Source organism: Zingiber officinale, chromosome 3A (genome assembly GCF_018446385.1).
Source record: "Zingiber officinale cultivar Zhangliang chromosome 3A, Zo_v1.1, whole genome shotgun sequence".
Lineage (NCBI taxonomy): Eukaryota > Viridiplantae > Streptophyta > Magnoliopsida > Zingiberales > Zingiberaceae > Zingiber > Zingiber officinale.
In genome coordinates, this window is record NC_055990.1 from 148151356 (window position 1) to 148176281 (window position 24926).

General features: G+C 38.3%; 2 protein-coding genes across 3 annotated transcripts in view; one reads left to right on the forward strand and one right to left on the reverse strand.

Moving 5' to 3' along the window:
- The first annotated feature begins 647 nt into the window (after positions 1-647).
- Positions 648-9810, forward strand: LOC122052738 (DNA excision repair protein CSB-like). Of its 2 annotated transcripts, XM_042614420.1 has the most exons (7): positions 648-760; positions 832-1024; positions 2067-2621; positions 2754-3156; positions 4960-6425; positions 8417-8812; positions 8890-9810. In XM_042614420.1, the coding sequence occupies exons 2-7, from the start codon at positions 932-934 to the stop codon at positions 9559-9561; spliced, it is 3585 nt and encodes a 1194-aa protein (XP_042470354.1). In that variant the 5' UTR covers positions 648-760; positions 832-931; the 3' UTR covers positions 9562-9810. The 2 variants fall into 2 exon arrangements, with proteins under 2 accessions (XP_042470354.1, XP_042470353.1); XM_042614419.1 differs by having other exon boundaries at positions 682-1024.
- Positions 9811-9840: 30 nt separating this feature from the next.
- LOC122052740 (protein LAX PANICLE 2-like) overlaps positions 9841-24926 on the reverse strand; it is a 37871-nt gene continuing 22785 nt past the window's right edge. Inside the window, exon 4 of the mRNA XM_042614421.1 lies at positions 9841-10168. Coding sequence (XP_042470355.1) covers positions 9998-10168 — 171 coding nt within the window. The 3' untranslated portion in view covers positions 9841-9997. The remainder of the gene's footprint in view (positions 10169-24926) is intronic.

The window sequence follows — 24926 nt, forward strand, 5'->3', positions numbered from 1 at the left end:
AGTTCAATTCGATTAGTTTGCGTCATTAAATTAGTTAGCTTGTTGCATCTGAAAGCGAGCTGAAAACAAGGATTCCGCGCCTCCTTTGCAGAAGAGCAGGAGAGATCTACCAAGCAAAACCACGTCTCTCTCCCCAATCATTAGCATTTGTTTTGGAGCTTGCATGACTGATCACTAATGCTCGATGCATTAAATACTAAATATACCAATAATAATGAAAAATTGATAAATTTTACAGCAACAATTGCCTGCGCTGATGGCCAAAATTGATCACCAGTCGCTTGATGTGTTTGAATTGCGAAGTTGGCCACTGTCGTAGAACTTTCCACAAAAGCCCAACCAAATTCTCTTACTCTGCACAGAAATGAGTCTCGATTGCCATAATGCTCCAGTGCTGTTCTCACGGACAGGCCTTGGCATCAAAAGTGAGACCGTCATCTTAAACGCTCCTTCAGGACGACCCCGTACATTTTCAAAGAACAGAGATACGCCAACCGTGAGCCTTTTACAGCGATTTGTTGGTCTCAATTTTTCATAATATTTATCGTTGCTGCCTGCCTGTCTGCCTGCCTTGCTGATCAAGAAACAGACACGTGGCGCCGCATGGGCCGCAGTTAGACTCGGCTCCGAGTTTTCGACATGGATCTGAACCCGGTTCACCTGTTGCTTATTTGACTAAAGCGTCCTCAAAATGCTGCCTCGTTCGCCGTTGCCGTCGACGAACGATCGCCCGGTCGGAGCATGGGATCCATTTTCTAGGGTTCGAAGCCGACTCTCCTGTTCGGATTGATATTGGTCAATTTTTGCTTAGTTCCACCTTATTATTCCCAGGAGATTTATTTTTTTCGCTCGTTCGTGGCCTTCGCGATGCGTCCATTCGATTTCCCTTCCACGTTAATCTGAAAGGGGCTTCCTTCTCTCGCTTGAGAATATGGAAGAAGGCGACGAGGATAAGCTTTTGCTGAGCAGTTTGGGCATTTCATCGGCTAATCCTGAAGACATCGAACGGGAAATTCTCTCACAGGTACTGCGCCTGGTTGTTGCCTTTGCTGGGTTGCTGTTTTTTTTTTTTTTTTTAAAAAAGGTGACACTTGCTCTCTTAGACCTTGTTGTTCTTCCGCTAGACTATAATGCAATAAATTTGCAAAGAAACACATTCGATTGTTAAATTTGCAAAAACAAAGGTGACAGTTTTGCTTGCTCGTTAGCACACCTGAACATAGTTTTACTAGCCGACACATTAGATTCTGTTCAAGTAAGATTCCAAGTATCGAACACAAGGATATTGACTAGCTGTAGCGGGAGTTAAATGAGTGTCAGTTCACATATCTTAGGATCATAATACCAAGTACGCTGGTAGGGTTATGTTTTAGCTTAATGAACAGAAACATTTATTGGGACGCAACTTGCAGGGATTAAAATTTTCTCTTTTTTGTTTCTGCAATGAGTGTGCGAGAAAAGGGTACAAAAAAGAAAGGGAAGAGAGAAATGTTGACAATTCATTTCATAAGAAAAACATTTTGGGAGTGGAAGTGCGAGGTCCAATTTCATTGTTTGTTGGTCTAATAGGCTTCTGGGATTATAGAGAACATTCTTGATGAGTCCAAAGTCAACATGGAGTTCTCTCCACTTGGTTCAACTAGATGTTGAATGACTAAAGTGGAAATTGGTTGTTATTTTAGTGTTACACCATCCTAATTATAGTGCCTAACAGATTCCTGCATGCCTTCTGGACAAGGTAGCATACGCTCAAGGAAACAAATAACTGAGTATTAGAGCAAACTCGTATTTCTTAACTAAATTTTCTACAAACAATTACCTGTAGGCTTTTTTGTACATATCGAGAAGATAATTGTAAAATAATTTATACCAAATGTTTATACCAGAACTGGAACACTCAATTCAAATCTGTTATAGTTTAGTGTCGAATTTTAACTTTGAAATTTGCAATTTCAGACAAAGAAAATTCAAACTCAAATCTGTTTGAACAATATCCAACCATGGAATAGGGATAGAGTTGGGTGTATAATATTTTTGAACTTAACAAATTTCATGCTTCTATGCAGGCAAAATGTGTTGCCAATTATGTCAGCGAGCCTGATGAAAGTTCTCAACAACACAAGCCTGATGATGAAACTTCATTATCAACTTCACGAACTAGACTTTGCAATAAATTACGGGCAATTGAAGTTGAAATTGATGCAGTAGCTTCTAGCATTGATAGGATTAAATGCGTTACAGATGATGGAAATGACACTTGTGATCAAAATGGTGATGGTGGTGACAGAGTTGAGGAGAGTGCCGTAAATGATGTTCAATGTTCTAATGCCTTGAGTTTGGAACAGGCTCTTGTGTCAGATCGTTTAAGAAGCCTCAAGAAGGCAAAGGCACAACTGGAAAAAGAAATCTCTTCATATGGTGATTGTGCTTTTGATGATATCGAGCATGAAAAACAGACTGACGAGCTGCTTGGAGAGTTAGTTAGAGAAAATCAAAAGAAAAAGAAGACAATTAAACTGTCAACTAGGCCTTCACAACGATCTCTAAAGGCTGTTTCTTATGATGAAGATGTTGATTTTGATGCCGCCCTTGATGCATCATCTTCTGGGTTTATGGAAACTGTACGTGTTGTCTCATTTATTAGCAAATCTCTCTTTTTCCCTGTACCCACAGGAAGTGCCCTCTTCATTTTGAGTAATAGTACTTAAGGCTAATGCAATGATCTCCACTCATTATCTGCTATTTAAATGTAGGAGAGGGATAAATTGGTTCGAAAGGGTATATTGACCCCTTTTCACAAGCTTAAAGGATTTGAACGTTGTGTTCAACATCCAGGAACCTCAACTGAGCAAGACGCCTCTGCGGAATGCTCAGTTGAAAATCTTGCATTGACCAGCATTGCAAAAGCTGCGGAGTCAATGTCCCAGATTGCTTCAACTCGCCCAACAACTAAATTACTTGATGCTGATGCTTTACCTGCACTTGAACCGCCTACAGTTCCTTTTCAAAGGCTTAGAGCACCTCTAAAACACCCACGGTCTTTAACAGAGGAATTGGATAAGAAAAAAAGAAACCTCAAACGGCTAAAACGGCCTAAACCTGACAAGAAATGGAGAAAACAAGATTTATCAAAGCAGAAGTTATGGAGTGGATGTGGTAGGCAATCAATCCTATGCTAAAAGATGTTCTATTTTTCTATTTCCATAATGATCATGTAATTATCATGATAAAGTTGCTAAATTTGATCGGAGACCATTCAATGCAAGTCTCAAGCTATTAATAGGACTCAATCTATATCTTTAAATTTCCAACACTTGCTTGGATCAATGGGTGAACTGAACTTGCCCATCCTTATACATGAACTGACACTTCCCTAGAATTCACCTATTTTCTTTTGTAATAGTATGATTGAACTCCTGCAGTACGAGGGACTGTAATCTAACATAGCCCTCACTGAACCTAAAATGTAGCTTAAGCAATCAATCATGTTGTGTGCTTATTAGGTATTTAAAAACTTTAATCACTTGTAGAATTTTCTTTCTTTAAGCTTTATATAATTGTTATTAAGTGCTTGAATGAACAATAGGACAATCTAAATGGGAATGTGTAACACCCACATGGATGTCAGGACCTGATAGATGTATGCACCTAACTCAGTTGCAAAGATTGATTTGGATGATAAATAGAATTATTGATGAAATGACATGCAGGAAGAAGAATAAATAAATTACATAACAATAATATGATTAAAAATCCCAATACATGAACTGGGACTTGCCTAAAATTCACATATTTACTTTTGTAATAGCATGATTGAACACCTGCAATTTGAGGGACTGTAATCTAGCATAACCCTCACTGAATCCAAAACGTAGCTAAAGTAATTGATCATGTTGTGTACTTGTTAGGTATTTAAAATATTTAGTCACTTGTATAATTTTCTTTGTTTCTTTGACTTAATATAGTTGTTATTAACTGCTTGAATGAACAGTAGGGAAATCTAAATGGGAATGTATCACACTGACATGGATGTCAGTACCTGATAGATGTATGCACCTCACTCAGTTGCCAAGATTGGTATGAATGATAAATAGGATTATTGATGGCATGACATGCAGGAAGCAAAAGTTAAACTACATGACAATAATATGGTTGAAAAAATCCAAATAATTTTCAGAGATGTCTTCGAGGAGTCCTACTGTAACATATTGAAGAAAAGGAAGAATCTAACTTGTGTACAGCCAACAGCCAATGAATGGGGGGCAATCCTTCGATATTTGCACCAACCAAGAGCCATAAATCAAACTAGGGTGTACATGCTTTATCTTTTATAAGGTTTCCTGGTGCAATTTGAGAACCACCAGTGAACCAGATCACATGCATTTCTTTATTTTCAAACAGTAGGCTAACAATGTGTTAATTCAAATGTTGCATTAGATTGGCCTTGGTCAGATCACAAAGTTAAAGTGGCTTCCTTTCATGATTTATTTTATAGGTCTACAAATATTATACTTCAACAAAATTGTAGGTTTTTTCCTATTTCTATACATACATTTTACAGAGGTGTTAGATTCCTTAATACGATATTCTATGAGTCTGTCTTATTTCAAATTTTCTTTCCTCAAATTTTACATTCTTAGTACATTGATATTTTTTTCTGTTTAGATGTTATTATTTACAATGGAAATAATATGCCATAGGTGTGATGCGTTATCATCCTTCTTTTCTTGTAGTAGGTGTTTCTTTAGTTAGACTGGAAATTGCAGCATTTTGTTTCTTGTTTCTTGCACCCACCTTGAATCATTTATCTCCTATAAATAATCCACGTTTTATCATTCAATAGTTGTATAAAAAAAAATACCATACACACGTGCAAATTAACCCAGCAAACATGGATACATAAATTTCTGGACATTTTGAAGTTGTAATGTTAGGTTTTTCTGTCATCATTTCTTGAAGCTTCAAATGGAGATGCAACTTCTGATTATGAGGGTGAGATGCAAGTTGAGGCAGAAAGTATGGATGAATCATGTGTTGTCCTTGAAGGAGGCTTAAAAATTCCTGGTGCTATTTTCTCAAAACTTTTTGACTACCAGAAAGTGGGAGTTCAATGGTTGTGGGAATTACATTGCCAAAGAGCTGGAGGCATTATAGGAGATGAGATGGGCCTGGGAAAAACTATCCAGGTCATATCATTTCTTGCTTCTCTTCATTATAGTAAATTGTATAAACCGAGTGTTGTTGTTTGCCCTGTAACCCTTCTTAGACAATGGCAAAGGGAGGTTCAGAAATGGTACCCTGATTTTGAAGTTGAGATACTTCATGTTTCTGCACACTTTCCTAGTGAACAGAAAACATCTAAATCTAGCGAAAGTGATTATGATAGTGAATCTTCGATAGGCAGTGACAATGAAAAACCTCGTATTGCAAAACCAACAAAAAGATGGGAAGACATGATTGACCGGATTGTGAGATCAGAATCAGGTTTGCTTCTAACTACATATGAACAATTACGCATTATGGACAGGAAGTTGCTCGACATAGAATGGGGATATTCCATTTTGGATGAGGGCCACCGAATAAGAAATCCAAATGCTGAAATAACTTTAATTTGCAAACAACTACAAACTGTGCATCGCATAATCATGACTGGTGCACCAATTCAGAACAAACTAGCAGAACTGTGGTCTCTTTATGATTTTGTGTTCCCTGGAAAACTAGGTGTTCTACCTGTTTTTGAGACGGAGTTTGCAGTTCCAATTACAGTGGGTGGATATGCTAATGCCACACCACTGCAAGTATCAACTGCATATAGATGTGCAGTTGTTCTCCGTGATTTGATCATGCCATACCTTCTAAGGCGTATGAAAGCTGATGTGAATGCTCACCTTCCAAAGAAAACAGAGCATGTCCTTTTCTGCAGCCTCACACAAGAGCAACGTTCTGTTTATCGAGCATTTCTTGCAAGTTCTGAGGTGGAGCAAATTTTTGATGGAAGAAGAAACTCATTGTATGGAATAGATATTATGCGAAAAATCTGCAATCATCCTGATTTATTAGAAAGAGAACATGCTACTGGCAATCCAGATTATGGGAATATAGAACGTAGTGGAAAGATGAAAGTCGTTTCACAAGTTCTTAAGGTCTGGAAGGAACAAGGGCATCGGGTTCTTCTTTTTACACAAACACAACAAATGCTAGACATTTTCGAGAACTTTCTAGCTGCAAATGGTTATAGCTATCGCAGAATGGATGGGCTTACCCCTATAAAGCAAAGGATGTCACTTATAGATGAATTTAATAACTCTGAGGAGGTCTTCATCTTCATTTTAACTACTAAAGTTGGTGGCTTGGGGACAAATTTAACAGGTGCTGATAGGGTTATCATATATGATCCTGATTGGAATCCTTCAACCGATATGCAGGTAAACAAATCCTTTAACAATGCAGAATCCATGTCTTCTTACGTGGATGAAATTGTCTGATAGATAAATTCTCGTTTTGTAGTTTTATGGTGTCTTTGAAGGTCAAGGACAACTTATTTACATTGATTTTTCACTTCTATGTCATGGAGCCTTTTAGATCTCTCTTAAGGGAAGAAATAGTGTTAGCTCTTACAGTTTTTGACTTAATCAAGCTTCAGATAAGCATTGGAACACTTTATGCTGGCTAGGTTGTACAGTAATTGACTAAGTTCCCAAATACCACAGTTAGTTTGCTCTAATTAATGTTTAGGGATATCGCTTGTTGATAAAATTTGGAGCCTTTGCTTTTGATCTATTCTTGATGCCAGAATTATCATTGTAATGTTTCTTTTGGATTTCTTACTAAAAAGCAGTCTACCCGTTTTATGCTGAAATAGTTGGGATTTTTTTTTTATTTTTTATTTTTTGGAGGAAGGGCAAGGCTATTGGCCTGTCCACATATCATATGTAGTATATAGGCAAGCCCCATTTAGTGAAGGTGTGTTTCTCTTTATCAACATTCACATTGGTGGTTTGGGTCCTAAATCTAAATAGTATGTTAAGAGTAGCTATTTTGTTACTAGTTTAATGTGCTTTTATGTTCATTATAATTGATTCCTAACTTCACAATGACGACTGCAATTGTTGCCTGCTTGCAAGTTTTTTGCATAATTTATGCTTAAATTAACTTTAGTTGTTTCTGGATAAACCAGCTGGGAAGTTATTCTTATGTTGAATCACCTACTTCATTGTACTATACATTCACTTGATGATTTACACCAGAAGTTTGAAGAGGAAGCCAGGATGGCTATTGTGCTATTAGTTTAATATGTTTTTATGCTCATACTTTGTTTTAGAAAGATCACTGGAGTTTCTGTTTTATGAATTATGTTATAATCAAGATTGTTTGATTAACAAATAATCATTTTGAATATAAAAAAATACACAATAGATACTGAGAATTAGCATTTTCCCTTCTCTTTATGTAGTTTTTAATGTCTATCTTTTGATGAAGATAGACATTAAAAATTTGCATAATGTAGGCTAAAGCTCTTCTCATCGTATGGAATGAAGATGATCTTTTAGTAGAAAATTTTGTAAATTTCTCTCTCTTGTTAACTTGATGGACGACATGCGCCCTCTACTATCATTATGTGGTTGTGTAGATGGTTTGTGAAGATGGATGATGACTTTGCTGCAGGTTGTTCTTGATGATTTAGATTGCCAGATTGACTATGCAATTAGTTGAATAACTAGTTTGGAGCTAGATGACCTTGAGCCTTTTTCTGGATATTTAGGAATTTAGTTGGGACCTTGGCCTAATTTAATCATGCACATTAACCATTCCAAAAACTTCCATTCTATCTCATTTTTCAAATATCTACTGATTGAAATATCTTGAGTTTGAAATTTCATTTTGCTTGATTTGAATTGCCACCTCATATAACTGTAGTGTGTTTTTACTGAATGATGAGCAGATAAGATTCATTCCTCATAGTGACTTATATTTTGGTCCTTGGTTAAAAGGTAGCTGTACTAATTCAAACTATCAATAATAGTAAGGTTTCTGGAGTTCACATATATAGTTGTAGACATTAGGTTTCTCAGTGGATCATAATGACAGATCAACCTTTAGTCATCAACTCAACTGTAGCAACTAAAGAACCTTCTAGCCTCTTCTTGTTTGAAGATCAAGAATACAATTGTTTAAGGAAAAATGTCTCTCAAAATATACCAGGTAGTGGAGGGAGCAACTACACATGTTTAACTTTGTATCACAAAAAAATAACTTAACCTGGAATCACCATCTCGTTATTTTGTGTATTCCAGGAGCGAATCACATCATAATTGATGTTTGTATTAAAATTGCAGACATGCATCTAAATTGTAAAAAAAAAAAAATCTCAACTAGTATTTTTCAGTGTATATTGAGTTCTGTTTCTGGTGAGCAGGCAAGAGAAAGAGCTTGGCGAATAGGACAAACCCGCGATGTAACAGTTTATAGATTAATTACTCGTGGAACTATAGAGGAGAAAGTATATCATAGGCAGATTTACAAACATTTTCTTACCAACAAGATTCTGAAGAATCCTCAACAAAGACGTTTCTTTAAAGCCAGAGACATGAAGGATCTATTTACCTTGCAAGATGATCAACAGGGGAATTCTACTGAGACATCAAATATTTTCAATCAGTTATCAGAAGTAAATTTAGGAGGTGACATTAGCAACCATGGAAAACAAGAATCTCCCTCGGTTGGTGAAGAAGAGAACACTAACCAAAATAAAGGTCGTATTGATGGGGAAACAAGTATATTGAGGAATCTTTTGGATGCTAATGGTATTCATGTAAGTGCCTAATTTTTGCCCTTATGTGCAACTTTTTTTATCCTTGAATGATTTTTCGTCTTGGTTCTGATCCTCAGAGCGCAGTGAACCATGATGCCATTATGAATGCCAGTGATGATGCTAAGATGAAGCTGGAGGAGCAAGCTTCCCAAGTAGCACAGAGGGCAGCTCGAGCCTTGCGGGAGTCCCGGATGCTTCGGGCCAGGGAAAGTTTTGCTGTTCCAACATGGACTGGAAGATCTGGTGCTGCTGGAGCACCATCATCTGTCCGGAGCCGATTTGGCTCTACTTTTAACACACAATTGCTGAGTCCAACAAAGCCTACGGAAGCATCTACTAGCCGACCAAATGGTTTCTCAGCTGGAGCTATGGCTGGCAAGGCACTATCATCAGCTGAACTGTTAGCTAAGATCCAGGGAACTCAAGAAAGAGCCATCACTGATGCACTTGAACAAGATTTGGATTTGGCATCTTCTTCCAGTCACCAAAGAAGAAATCCAGAAAGCAGTCAGTTGACAAAGCATTCCAACAGACTGATGATAGTGCAGCCCGAGGTGATGATCAGGCAGCTCTGCACATTTATTCAGCAGCGAGGTGGGCAGAGCGATTCTGCCAGCATAACACAACACTTCAAAGACAGAATACAGTCAAAAGATTTGCCTCTCTTCAAAAATCTTCTCAAAGAGATTGCCACTCTAGAAAAAGTTTCTGGTGTCTCAAGATGGGTTTTGAAACCAGAATACCGGTAGTAGCAGCCAGAAATTCAGCGTTATTCGATCACCCAACACTGTGAAGCGTCCCTTTTTGTTTTCATTTTTTATTTTTGTTACTAGATGAGAAAGCATGAGCTAGGAAATGAGTTTGTTCATGATAAAAGTAACACTTGCTTTGCGATTTTGAGTTGCAAAATTCAACTTCTCAAGACCTGGTAAAAGCTACAGAATGAAAAGCTAGTAGTGTATGCATTAGAGTCACGAGCAATGTGCTCATTTTTGGAATTTCAGGTCTCAATATGCAACAGCATTAAATTTAACAGCAAGTGTAGAGTTATTCATCAATTTGGAGATGATAAAATTTCTTATATGAGCATCAACCCTTTGGTGGAGCCCAACAAATTAAATGAGAAAGAATTGACATCCCTCAATTTACAAGTAGCAATTAATAGATTGTTTACTCACATTACATTCATCTGGTCATTCCTGATGTTCTTCTCCTGTACAACAGTCTCATGACATGGTCAATGTTTGGCGAGTCAGGAAGTATTAGCACAGCCTCTCTGGCACGCCATATATTATCACGGACATATTGAAGTGTCGATGAGGGATGAAGCACTTGGTTTCTACATGTAATCTCCACCTATTTCAAGTTCAAAATGAAAATTGTAACCTATAAAAACTAACATAGTATAATTTCTTTGTTTATATATACATACATCAACCCAAATGTATGCATGATTCAACATTCAAAAATCCAATTCAATAGGTTTCAATAGTTTGATCACAATTGTTCTTTTGCTAAGCCTATATATAAATCTGAACTCTATCAAAACTATGTTTATGAGATTTCACATTGACAACATTATTTTTATTTATTATTTTTTTTCTACAATCTGACATAGGCAATATTATTATTTTTAATTAGCATCGTATATCCAATTTATACTGATTAATTCTAAGAATGACCGATTCAGTCCTATTGAAATTTTCCACTGGCTATAAGAATAAATCAAGAAGCGCTCATGATGAACGACCCATCAATCTAGTATTCTTAGGTTAACCACCCATTAAGACAAATTTATTTATTAATTTACCAAAACTAAGATTCAATCCTCAAATATCTTAGAAACTAAGAAGGTAACCTACCGTTGAACTATTAGTTATTGCTATTGAAGTAGTCCTAGACTTTCTAGGAGATTGTATATTAAGAATGTCGAAAGATGGAAGTTAAAAGATCAAGATCATTAAGCTCAATGGATGTGGTGGAGCTTTGCAGTCCTACGTGTCCCATAGGATAGAAAGTCTTTTGTTGTCAAAAGTCAAGATGTGGAAGAGGCTACTTATGGAGGTTCAAAAGCTCATGGAACACAAGCTAAGTCTAACGAGCCCAATATACTCATTCTAAAGAAGCAAGGCTAACCAAGAGAAGTTACCATGGCCCGTGTCTCGACATGAACCCCGACTCACCTTCTGACTCAGTCTCAGCCCTCGCACCCTCTCTCAACCTCAGTCTCAGCAACTAACTCACCTTCTCTCTTAGTCTCAGCGACTAGCTCATGTTCTGGCTCAATCTCGGGCACTCGCATCCTCTATAAGTCTCAGTCTTAGTCTAAACAATCGATACACTTTCTCTCTGAATCTTAGTCTCAGTGACTAACTCACCTTCTGGCTCAGTCTCGAATCCCTGCACCCTCTCTCAGTCTTATTCTTAGCGACTGACTTTGTTTATTCTCAATGTCACTCCATATCGACATTACCTTTTTTTCACCTTCAAGAAGAGCTTCTACCCTACACAGGCTCACTAACAAAGACTGCAAATATTCTAGGACATATGACATCCCAAGAATGGAGGAGTAGTTACGAGATTGTCGAATATGGTCTCTTAGATGCCCCTACTGACGTGGAGCTGGATGAGTAGGGAAGCAACCAATGGCTACGAAAATCTAGCATCATGCTTGCGGAGCCCTTGCTCTTTCTAGCCCCTAGCTGGTGGTCTCCGCCTTATGACAAACTTAGAATTCATAACCCTACACTAGTGACTCAGTCTCGGATCCCGATAACATCATGGCTCAATCCTAGGTCCTAATCTCATCCATATCTCGACATCAATCGCCGATGACATTTTCCTCTTGGCTGCTTGAGATTATCAGCTCAAGTCATACCAACAGATAAGTCTATAGTCGATTTTACATAATTTTGATTTAATACATTCCTTCCATCTCTCGTAAAAATCATCCTAGTCTCAAACTAGCGTCTCAACCTTACCACGGGCTCCTGATGTCTCAGCTCTATGACAAGCTTGATTCCTAATTTCTGATCCCAACATCACTTAGGCTCAGCCTCATATCCTAACATCATCCATATAGCTGCCTTAGCCACTATCTCCCTCATTTCTCATTCAAGCAAGCCACATGCAATCCACAAACATAAGCAAGACAAGTTTCAAAAAGCAAAGATTATTTATAACAAAAGATCTTTTACATGTTGCCAGGATAGGGATAGGATAGGGACAACTCTCAAATTGAAAAGACAAGAGATAGGTACAACATTGAAAAGACAAGAGATAAAGACAACATCAAGAAAGAGAGGTACAATTAGTCGACCTTCTCAAAGCGAGAAGTTCATTCCAAACTTACTTCAGATCTAGGAATGACATATCATTTTCTCTTGTTATCAGTTTGGCTCGAATGAATTGGCGGATGACACCCTCAAAGTCGTGCTGGAGCAACTTGATGCTTGTCTGAGCAAGCAGATCATAAAACTCCTCAGAAGCTAAAATAGCTTTCTTTTGGGGTTCTCGACGATTTTCTTGGCTCGTTTGATATTCCATTATCTCAGCATTGGTAACCTCCAATTTAGAGGTCATCTTAGCCTTGGTAGCCTCCCATTCCACCGACACTTTTGCTCTCTATTCCTTCTCTTCAGCCAATTATAGCTCTAGTCATTCTTTTGTTAAGTCTGAGGTTAGGAGCTCATATCAAAGCTGCAAATGTTGACCCTCAACAGTGACTAGCTTCATTGCCTGCAAGGCCAATTTGCACTGGGCTTGAGTAACTCCTCACGAGCTTGAGACTCTGAAGTTTATATCCTCTCATCCAATTCCTCCAAGGCTTGCGTAGTAGCCTTTGCCAGAATAAGCTCCTCTCCTAGTATCCGAGCCTTATCGAAATAAGTCTTAGCCTTGTACTCCATCTCCCCGCCTCATTCTTAGCCCTCCTCGAAGCAGCAGTCAAGTCCTCTCTGACTTCTTGTCTCGACTGACTCTTCAGTTTAGCTACTCAATCTTTCATATCGTGTTATTTTTGTGTCAGATTGTTGAGGTAGTATAATCCCGTCACCTCCACCTTGAATTGCATAGCCAAAATGGTAGTTTATAGATGGTATAGGAGCTTCAAATTAGAAAGCACATCATACCTTCCTACTAGACCAAACCAAGTGTCTGCCCATATTCAAAATGCCAAGGTGCAACATGGTATCTTTCTCATAAGTGTGAAGTTGAGTGGGCTAGGAAAGGTTAGACCCCACGAGCCCTTCCTCTAGAACATGAGGCAAGGGGATTGAGTCAAGGTGAGGTCTTATGGGCTTAGAAGATCCTGAGGGCAACTCATCAATGATGGTGGTGCTTAGATCCTCCCCTCCGAAGTAGGGGCTGATTTTTGTCTCTTCGAGACCCCAACCTTAATTTTTGACCTCTTTGCAATTTCTCCCAAGGATGTTGATTTCCATTTCTATGTCTCCCCAATCGCGAGAGCTAACTTTCAGCCCTCACTCCTATCCGTTGTAGCGGAACTAGAGGGTTGTAATTTTTAGAAGAACGTTCCACCGAGGAGGATAGATCTCAACTAGGGTATGTGCTAGGGTCTCAACCTCAATCATAGCTTCATAAGGAATATCAAAATTCCACCCATTGCAGAAAGACGAGGGATCGACAATACAGAGGATCCCTCAGCCATACCTTCTGAGGTCCACATACCCTCCATTGACATTATGTCTTACTTTAGGATCTTACTCAGCGACACGTTCAACATTATTTAACCTACAAATCAGATAAAATTTTAGTCAGTTAAAAAGGAAAAGTTAACCAAAGAGGTTCCTTACGCAAGTAATTGTCGAGCTTCACGACCTCAGGGCTTAATGCAGTCTGGTACAATAGGGCTTCATTTTTCGCTAGTAGATTGACATTAAACCTCAATCCAAATAGGATATCAGTCGTGTCTAGATATGCATGCTCCAACTTAGTCATCCAGTGATGGCTGAACTGGTAGATCGTCCCGCTAGGGTGTTCGCCAGTTATACTGTTGAGATGGTTTAACAAAGATAAAATAGTTTTTCCACCGCTAGTGTGAATGGGGTACTCGCCCAGGAAGTAACACTCTAACTTAGCCATGACGTAAAAAATATTAGTGCAATCAAACTATAGGGTTTTGATGTTTGACAATATACCTTTCTAGTCAGTGTAACCAAGGGTTGATCCAAATATGACTTGATGTTTGGAAGAGAGAAGTCTAGTCAGGACTAGATAACTAGCAAGGATAAGTCCTAATCGAAGGATAGACGGGTGAGAAGTCTACTGAGTGACTAGTCATAACTGGAGCTTAGGTAAGGGGAAGTCCTAGTGAGTAAAGCTAGGCCCTAGTGAGTGAAGCTAGGTAGCGAAAGTCCTGGTAAGTGAAATTGGGTCATAGTGAGTGAAGCTAGGTGGTGGAAGTCATGATGAGTGAAGCCGGGTCCTAGTGAGTGAAGTTAGGTAGTGGAAGTTCTAGTGAGTGAAGCTAGACCCTAGTAAGTGAAGTAGGTGGTGGAAGTCCTGGTGAGTGAAGCCATGCAATGGAAGTCCTAGTGAGCGAAGCTAGACAACCCTAGGGGAGATAACCCTAGGTTATATGCAACTGACTGGTTTTCGGTCGACCGTGCGTGGTCGACCATACTAGCGAATCCTGAAATCTGTCAACACTATTTTACTTTACTATTTTATCTATTGTGCTAACTCATTGTTATAGGAAAGTCTTAGTAGATCAGTTTGGTTACATATTAAATAAGACTAGAGAAAGTCCAAATAGGTCTGACCATCTGGAGGACTAGATGTTTGGCAGATAAGTGAAGGTAAGACACTGGAAGAGAGTGACTAAGCGAGGACATGTCCTGATTGAGGGGGCAGTAGGTGTTGATCTAATTTAGGTCCATTTCAGAAATCTAAATTGAGATCCTGATTAGATCCTAGTCTAGAGGATAGAGTCTAAGTCATAAATTAATTATATTATTACTGTGTTTAACTTTATTTTGTAGGTTTAACATTGTCATGTTGAACTAACTTAACTTACAGGACAAAAGGAGTAAAAAGGTCTCGGGTGAACAGTTCCTGAGCCGCCTTCGCACTGTTTATGGAAGTCTCCTTTAGTGCTATAGAAGGCACTTTTCAAGGGATAAAATTCAAACTTCATTGCAGATAAGGAGCAACGAGTTTAGGATCAGATTTGACACGTTGGAGGCACCTTCAAAGCTATGGAAGGTGTCTTCCACACTTTTTATAAGGATGTCTCAAGGAGCATTCAAAATATAACTTCTATACAAGCTTCTACGCGTCTGATTAACTTTTTGATTGCTCCAGCTTCCTGCTGCTCCCCTGCTACAACTTTGCCATGCCCGACTGTCGTCGAGAAGCTGACCAAATACCAAGCTCAAGCTGATTGCCTACGAAACATGTTTGGTAACAAAGTATTAATTCTCATACTTAATTATTGCATATGAAAAGTGTAGTGTATTACACTTTTTGATACTTTTTATACTCGATCCCCTCTTTCGACTATTCCGAAAAAGGTGTTTTAGTGGATTACCGATCGATAGGTCAACAAGACCTAGATCTTGGAGTAGGAGTCGCCGAAGGCTCCAAACTAAGTAAAACCAAATCATTTTTTTTTTACTTTTTTATTTTTTATTTGTATTTTCACTGCACGTACTTTGATTTCAAAATTGAAAAGATAAGATTTTTGAAAACCACATGATTCACCCCCCTTCTTACGTGTGTCTCAATCCAACAAAAAATGCCAAGCTCTGTTTGCCTAAGGTAAAATAGATAATGAAAGATGGTGGGTTTAGTAGAATCTGATACAATTAAAAGATGATAACTGCGCTACAGATTAAAAATTAAGAGTTAAAAGTTAGTTGAGATAAAGAAAGCTAGAAATAATGGGCTAGTTCTTATAGGAAGGGATGGAGGGGAAATCTAAGGTCACCATCTAGTTGGCCGAAGAAACATGTAATATATCCTATGGGTGACTCATGTGGTCAGTGCTCCGACATCAGAATCATAATTTTATAGTCGGAAGGAATGCAAAAGGTTTCCCAGAGCTATAGGGAGGGCTACACCCTGGGTATAGGTGATTTGCTGGAACTCATATCACTTATCGAATGGATCATCAATAGCCATGGACTCATAAAGAAAGAAGAAGGGGGAGAAGATAAAAAAGCCAGAGAAGAAAAGAGCGACAAACTTATTGTACACAGGGAAGGAGACGAGGACAAAGACTTGAAAGCAAAAGGAGACGAATGAACACGACCTCACTTTTTCCTAATCTAATATACCTTAACAGCGACACAATAATGATGTCACATCAATCCACCAAACCATTAATGGTGAGATCTCTTCCCCACTGTGGGATCATTATGTGAGATTATCATGATCACGATAAAGTTTTTGCCATCAAGGCGCAATAGTGATAGGTTAGGAGAAGACACATCCCTCTCTGAGATTGTTCAAATGCAACCATCGGATGAAAAATGGGAAAAAGGCACCAATGCATCCCCAACATCAGATCCAAGGTTACTTCATCAGTAACATCATTACACGCCATTACATTTAATACTATAAAGCGCTATGGCACTCGAGATAGATACCTAACATTTCCCATTAATACCGCAACATAGGGCACCAATAATTAGCATAATACACGATCTCGTGTATCACATCCATTAAATGCGAGATTTTCTCTCATCACAGTCCAATCATTCGAACTATACCTTCTTTAACTAGACTTGAGGATGAGACTTTTGATACGGTGGAACTCTATAGTCCTATGTGTAAGTACCCAAGGTTGGGTTTGATATGATCAATCAAGTTAAGTTAAGTTAAGCTCTACATATTTAATATCTTGTGTCTAAGTGTGCAGGGACCTAGAAACATAAGAAGTCGAGCGAAAGACGTAGCTAACGAAAAAGATGGGAAGTGAGTCGATGGACTCAGTACTATTAGGACTCTTGGTGGCCGGCTAGAGGAGGGGTGAATAGCTCCTGCACAAATTAAATAAAACAAAACCTTTCTCGAACAAATAACTTGATTAAAATAACACTTGCATATAAGAAATACAAAAAGGAATAAAAGAAAGAGGCACATGAGTTTACTTGGTTATAACTGGGGAGGTTGTTAATCCAAGGCAATGAAGTCACACTAATTTCTCCTTCAGGCGGAGAAGTCTCTTTATAGTAATGAAAGCACAGAAAAGATGAAGTTAAATAGAAATGAAAGTGTCTACAAGTGTTGCTTGAGTATTTCTTGTTCTTCTTAGCTTCTGGGAGTAAGGCTGCTTATATAGCCCTGCTCAGGGCGCCTGGGGGTGTTCCAGAAGCCTGGAATGGGATAGAAATCTATCCCCAACTCAATAGTCAAAGACCACGTTGATATGGATGAAATTCAGGTTTCGGGTGCCTGGAATGGTTCCGGGCGCCCCGGACTGGTCCGGGCGCCCCGACCTGCTTCGGGCGCACCGACCTGGTGGGGGTGCCCCGTGCATCAAAAGTCAGCCTTTTACTGACTTGACTTTTGGTCCAGGCCTCCTTCTTCGGTTCCGCTAGCCTCGGTCTGGGTCTTCCGATCCGGCTCCATTCGCTTGGGTGATTTCGGCCATCCGGAATAGGGCTCACCCGAACTCAACTTCCGGCCTTCTCGTCGAGCAATCTTCTGCTCCAGCTTCTCATCCCTAGGAATCGCCACGTGCTTCCTTCTCGTCTGCCAGTGTACTCTTCCACAGCTTTTCGTCCCTTGGATGCACCGAGCCCGTCGGCTCTCTCCCGTGTTGACTTTCTCGCTAGCTGCGTCTTTTGCTCCTCGAGCAATCTTCCACTCCTGGCTTCTTGTCCCTCGAAAACACTGCATGCTCCCTTCTCGTCCGCCGGTGTACTCTTCCGCATCACCTCGTCCCTCAGACGCACCGAGCCCGTCGACTCTCTCCCATGCCGTCCTTCTCGCTAGCTGCATCTTTCGCTCGACTTCTTGTACTTCTAAGTTCCTACACACTTAGACATAAGGTTAAACACAACAGGACCTAACCTAACTTGTTTGATCACATCAAAACTATCTTGAGGTACCAACAATCTCCCACTTTTTGATGTGAGCAACCCAAGTTAAGTTAGGGTAATAAAGTAAAAGCAATAAATTTGCAATTAAAGTGTAAAAAATTTGAAAAAGTATAAACTACCTCCCCCTAGACTTAATCTTCCCTTCTACTCCTTTGATCATATAAAAAAGTGGGTACTTCAAAAGTTTAAGGGTAACTTATCAAGAATTTTAAGTCGTTTAACAAACAAAATTCTAAATTTATAAGGTTAAAATAACTTTTAAAAAAACTTTGGTGAATCTTAAACACAAGTCTAAGAAAAAATCAAAATTGGAAGCCTCAAAACAATTTTAGAAATCTTGAAATATTTTCTGAAAAATAAAGTATGTATTTTGACAAAAGAAAATACATTTTCAAGATATATAATTTCAAAAATTCTTTTACAAAAATATATTTTGATAAATAACTCAAAAAAACTTTTTAGAAAAGTTTTCTTAGTTAGCAGAGATAACTCTTGTGAAATAATTAAAAATTTTGAATAACAAAATTCAAATGTTAAAAAAATAAGATTTTTCTATAAATGAATATTGAATTCCTATTTCTCAAAAAAAAAAAAATTGGGATCAAATTTATTTCAAATAATAATTAAACTCAAAATGAATTTTGTGGAAAAAAAATCAATTACAAAAAAATTGTCTAAGTAAAAAAAATATTTGAGTAACTATTTAAAGCATTAATTATAATTAAATACTTTATTGGTTAGTCAATTAAACATTTTATTTCATTAATTGACTTCCAGGATGTGGTGAAGCACTAGACCTTCTTGGTTATTGGAGCAACAACCACTTTCTAGACAAAGTCTCTTAAGGAAATTAAACATTTAATCTACTCTCTGAAAGCCCTAACTTTAAAGTTTTAATCCAAGAATGATTTTGGAGCCCAATATAGGTTCCTTCCAACTGGTTAATTAAAAATCTTTTAGGAATATATTTCTAAGAAATTTTCCTAATTTGTCCCTTGTGGTAATTAAGGTACCAATTTAGACTATTAAATTTTCTAATACTTGTATTATATGAGCATGTATGATTTTTCAAGTTTTTTATTTTTTTTTGTAAATTATCATTTTCTAATTTTATTTTGTCAAATTCTTATAATAGACAAGATTTGACTAGAATTAATTTTAACTCTTGGTTTTCTTTTTCTAGCTTACATAATCCTTTGCCAATAATTTAACAAACTTGAATGATTTATTGGGAGGCAGAGATCGTACCTGACTTACCTTGTCGATTACATCATCTGTAGTTACCCCTGAACTGCTACTTTCTTTCGATGTAGCTCCCCCTTCATCGATGCTTTCGATGCTCATTTCAGACAAGCTTGCTTCGTGTTCATTTTGTTAGAGTGTATACTAAAAGTCTAGCTTTTGCAAACATTTATTATGAAATAAAGAATCACATTGGTCAAAAATATCTACATTTATATGCTAAGTGTAGTTGTTCAATTAATTTATATTGTAGATAACATGGTGTGTGGTGTCACACACAGAAGATCTTGTTATCGGTTCTTTATAAATTATAAACAGTAGCTCACGACTAAGATAGATAGGAACAAACCATTGGAATAGTCGTAGTGTAATTTAGTATTAGTTTATCTTAACTATAAAATTATACTAGTACACTCTGAGTGTATTGAGCAGGACTATTTAAGGTAAGTTCTTTTTATACTGACTTAATAAAAGAACAAGACCTTAGTTATTATGGAAGTGTGTGCTCTTAATCCTAATATAATAACAAGTACATATATTTAGTATTTATTTCTTTAACTTATCAAAGGGTGAGATTTAGCTCGATAAATCAAAATGCCCGATAAGTTGAGAAATGATATTACTTATAGTGTGTGTTGTTGATTATAGAAGGAAACTGTGTCCTAGTAATCTAGGTTAATAATGTCCCCAAGAGGAGCTCATAAGGATTGTCATGTTAAACCCTGCAGGTGGACTTAGTCCGACACGACAATAAGGTTGAGTGGTACTACTCTTGGACTAAGATATTAATTAAAATGAGTTGTCAGTAACTCAATTAATTAGTGGACATCCGACATCTTAAACACAGGGAGATTAGCACACTCATAATAATAAGGAGCCCAAAATGTAATTTGAGATTGGTGCGGTAATTCAATAATAATTCTTTAGTAGTATGAATTATTATTGATGAAATTAAGTTGGGTGTTCGGGGCGAACACTGGAAGCTTAATTTCATCGGGAGACCAAAACTAATTCCTCCTCTCGGTCCCTATCGTAGCCTCTTATTTATAAAGTATTATACCCACCTATATCCACCTTCTTATCCAACCTTAGGTGGTCGGCCAAGCCAAGCTTGGAGTCCAAGCTTGGGCCGCCAAAGCCAAAAGGTTGAGCCATTGTGGTGGCCGTCCAATGCTTGGAGCTCAAGCTAGGTGGGCCGGCCACAAGAATTTAAAAGAATTTTATTTTTAAAATCTTTTCTTATGTGGATATCATGGTTTTAAAAGAGAGTTTAAAATTTAAATCTTTCCTTTTATAGCTTTCTACAAAAGATTAAGTGAAAGATTTGATATCTTTCCTTATTTGTAGTTAAAAGGAAGATTTTAATTTTTGATAAAACTTTCCTTTTTTGTAACCATGTTCATGATTTAAAAAGAGAGTTTTAAAATTAAATCTTTCCTATTATAGTTTCTACAAAAGATTAAGAAAAGATTTGATATCTTTCCTTATTTGTAGATTGAGAGGAAGATTTTAATTTTAAAGATAACTTTCCTTTTTGGAAATCATCCACATGTTTTAATAGAGAGATTTTAATTTATAAAATTTCCTTTTATATCCAACCATGAAGGGAAAAATTATTAGAGAAATTTTTTTTTAAAAATTTTCCGGAAACAAATAAGGAAGTTTTAATTGTGTGTTTAAAACTTGCCTTATTTGGAGCATGATGGTGTGGCCGGCCATAGCATGGGTTAAAAGGAATTTTAATTAAAATTTCCTTATTAACCATTGGCAAGGAGAATAAGGGAATTTTAATTATAATTAAATTTCCTTATATGCTAAGACCAAGGAATATAAAAGAGGGGGTAGAGGTGCCTTCACCTTACAACATATCTTCTATAGTTTCTCCTCTCTTCCTTGGTGTGTGGCCGACCCTATTCCCTTCTCTTCTTCTTTAGTGGCCGGTGCATCCCCTTCTTGGAGCTCTTGTGGTGGCCGATTCTTGCTAGGAGAAGGAGAGAAAGAAGGCTTTGCTCTTGCATCCCTTGGAGCTTGGTTGGTGGCCGAGACTTGCTATCTCTTGGAGAAAGGTGCTTGGACGAAACTTGGAAGAAGGAAGAAGGAGGCTTGGTGGATTCTCATCTCGGTAGATCGTTGCCCACATAACATCCGAGATTAGAAGAGGAATACAATAGAAGATCAAGAGGTTGTTGCTTACAAAGAAAGGTATAACTAGTAATGGTCTTCCGCATCATACTAGTTTTCTTTGTATGAATTCCAAACACAAGAGGCATATAATTCTAGGTTTCAAATTTGTGATTCGAGTTTGTGTTTTTTTTTTTGAATTTGTGATTCGATTGTTTCTTTTGGTTAAACCTAGGGTTATATAAGGAAATTAAATATTAGATTTCATTGAAAGGCTTTGTCTAGGAAGTGGTGGATTCTCCCATACCCAAGAAGACCTAGTGTCTCGCCATGTTTAACCTGGAAGTCAATTTTTGAAATTAATATTTAATTGAATTTGTAACATGGGTGGATTTGGATCAATAATGTTAAGCATCGTTTGCGATGCAAGTCTAAACCACTAAGAACAGATAAGTTAAATTTGGAATCAATAATGTTAAGTTCCGTTTGTGATTCTGAATTTAATTTCTAAAGAACACAATAGGTTGTTAGGAAAGGTTCGACACTTGTACAAAATTTTTGTACAGTGGAACCAGTACGATCTTCCTAGGACCAACCAACACATTTTATTGATGGCTTGCCATTAACATAAGTTCGGAGAAAGCCTTAGTCTCTGATTCGGACGATGTTTCATCCCACATAGCCTTTAGCATTTTGTACTTGTTAGATTGGACAGGCTTCTTGTTCTTGCCCTTGTTCTTGTTCTTCAACTTAGAGCAGTTGTCTTTAACGTGTCCTTCTTCATTGCAGTGGTGACATTTAATTTTTATTTTCTTTCTACCCTGCAGATGGTTAGTTTTTTTTAGATTTAAATAATTTTTAAAACCACCTTACCATCATTGTCGTTTCGTCATTGTCGAGAGAGGATTCTGAATCTTATTCGTCTATTTTTGCCTTAAAGGCAATGTTGTGCTTTGGCTCCTTCTTTGAATTTACACATCTAGTTTCATGGATTTTAAAAGTTGAAAATAACTCTTCTAAGGTAACATATTCTAAATCCTTAGAGATATAGGAGACATCTACTAATGATGCCCATTTTGTATTTCTAGGGAATGCATTAAGAGTGTACCTTAGCGAATCCCGGTTACTTACCTTTTCTTCAAGATTCGAAAGTCCGCTGATGAGCTCCTTGACCCTTGAGTGAAGATGTGCTATAGTTTCATCTTCTTCTAATCAGAGATTGTTGATCTGGTTGAGAAGTAAGTCCCATCTCGCAAGTTTCGCCTCTGAGGTTCCTTCATGAAGTTTCAAGAATTTTTCTCAGAGCTCCTTGGCGGGCTTGTAAGCTCTGATCCAGTTGACTTCTTGTGGCGGTAGGACACTCAACAGATGAAACTCTGTATTTCCATTTACCACGAAGTCAGTTTGTTCCTTCTTCATCCATTGATACTTTTCCTTGCCCTCGGGTGCTTCAAAACTAAATTTTATTAGTAATAATAAATCAAAATCTAATTTGAAAAATATCTCAATTCTCTTTTTCTAGCTCGCGAACTCCCCCTCGAACTTTTGTGGGTAGATGCTTGGTCTGTCCATCTCGTGTGCTTCGTTCGACGGTTAGTCCTCCTAAAGCGTCCTTGCTCTGATACCACTTGTTAGGACCCTTGGCGGCCGGCTAGAGGGGGTAAATATCCCTGCATAAATTAAATAAAACAAAATCTTTCTCGAATAAATAACTTGATTAAAATAACACTTGCATATAAGAAATACAAAAAGGACTAAAAGACAGAGGCACACGGGTTTACTTGATTACAATCGGGGAGATTGTTAATCCAAGGTAGTTAAGTCGCACTAATTTCTCCTTCAGGTGGAGAAGCCTCTTTATAACAATGAAAGCACAGAAAAGATAAATCTAAACAGATATGAAAGTATCTATAAGTGTTGCTTGAGTATTTCTTGTTCTTCTTAGCTTCTAGGAGCAGGGCTGCTTATATAGCCCTGCTTAGGGCACCTGGAGGCATTCAAGGCGCCTAGAATGAGATAGAAATTTATCCCCAATGCAACAGTCAAAGACCACATTGATATGGATGAAATTCAGGTTTTGGGCGCTCGAAATGGTTCCAAGCGCCCCGGACTGGTCCGGGCACCCCGACCTGCTCCAGGAGCCCCGACCTGCTCCGGGCACCTCAGACTGGTCTGAGCGCCCCATGTTGGTACCCCAAGATTGTTTCTATGTGATCAAACAAGTTAGGTTTGGTCCTGTTATTGTGTCTACGTGTGCATGAACTTAGGAGTACAGGATGTCGAGTAAAAAACGCAACTAGTGAGAAGGACCGCATAGGAGAGAGCCGACGAGCTCGGTGTGTCTGAGGGACAAGGTGTTGCGGAAGAGTACGTGGGTGGATGAGAAGGAGGCACGCGATGTTTCAGAGGGACGAGAAGCCAGGAACAGAAGCTTGCTCGAGAAGGCCGGAAGTTGGGTTTGGGTGAGCCCTATTACAGATGGCCAAAATCACTCAAGCAAGAGGAACCAGAGTGGAAGACCTGGATCGAGACGAGCGAAACCAGTGCGGAAGGCCCGAATTGGAAAAAGTCAACTTGGTTGACTTTCTTGGTCCAGGCGCCCAGACTCTGGGCACCTGGAATAGGATTTTATCCGGATCACATTTGACCGCGATCCGTTATGAAGGGGATAAAGTTTTATCCTCCTCTAGGCGTCTGGAACCCTTCAAGGTGCCCTGAGCAGGGCTATATAAGCAACCCTGCTCCCAAAGCTAAAAGATAACTAGAATTATTCAAGAAACACTTGTATACACTTCTTTGTCTGTTTAGCTTTATCTTTCTGTGCTTCATTGCTGTAAAGAGGCTTCTCTGTCTGAAGGAGAAATTAGTACGACTTTATTCCTTGGATTAACAACCTCCCCGGTTGTAACCAAATAAAGTTCTCTGTGTCTCTGTCTTTTCAGTTTATTTCTTATTTTGTCTATGCAAGTGTTTTATTCTAAGTTATAAGTTTGAGAAAGGTATTTATTTTACTTAATTTGTGCAAGGGCTATTCACCCCTCCTCTAACCGGCTGCCAAAGGTCCTAACAAGTGGTATCAGAGCAAGGACGCTTCAAGAGAACTAACCGCCGAACGAAGCACACGAGATGGCTAGACCGAGCATTTGCTCACCAAAGTTCAAGGGGGAGTTCGCGAGATGGAAAAAAAATGGAGGTATTCTTTAAAACCGGCTTTGAATTACTTTTAATAATGAAATTTGGTTTTGTATCACCCGAAGGCAAGGAGGAATACCAATAGACGAAGAAGTAGCAGGCCGACTTCATGGCAAACTGAAAAGCAGAGTTCCATCTGCTGAGCATCCTACCAGCACAAGAAGTCAACCGGATCGACGCCTACGACTCAGTAAAGGAACTTTGGGAGAAGTTCCTTGAGCTACACGAAGGGACGCCCGAAGCTAAACTCGCGAGACGGGATTTGCTAAGGAATTAGTTAAGAAACATAAAGCTGGAAGCAGAAGGAACCGTTGCACATCTTCACTCGAGAATGAAAGAATTAATTACCGGACTCATGAATCTTGGAGCAAAGGTAAGCAACTGAGATTCGCTAAGGCACGCACTTAATACATTTCCTAGATCTACGAGTGGGCATCATTAGTAGATGCTTACTATATTTCTAAAGATTTAGAAGTTGTCACCTTAGAAGA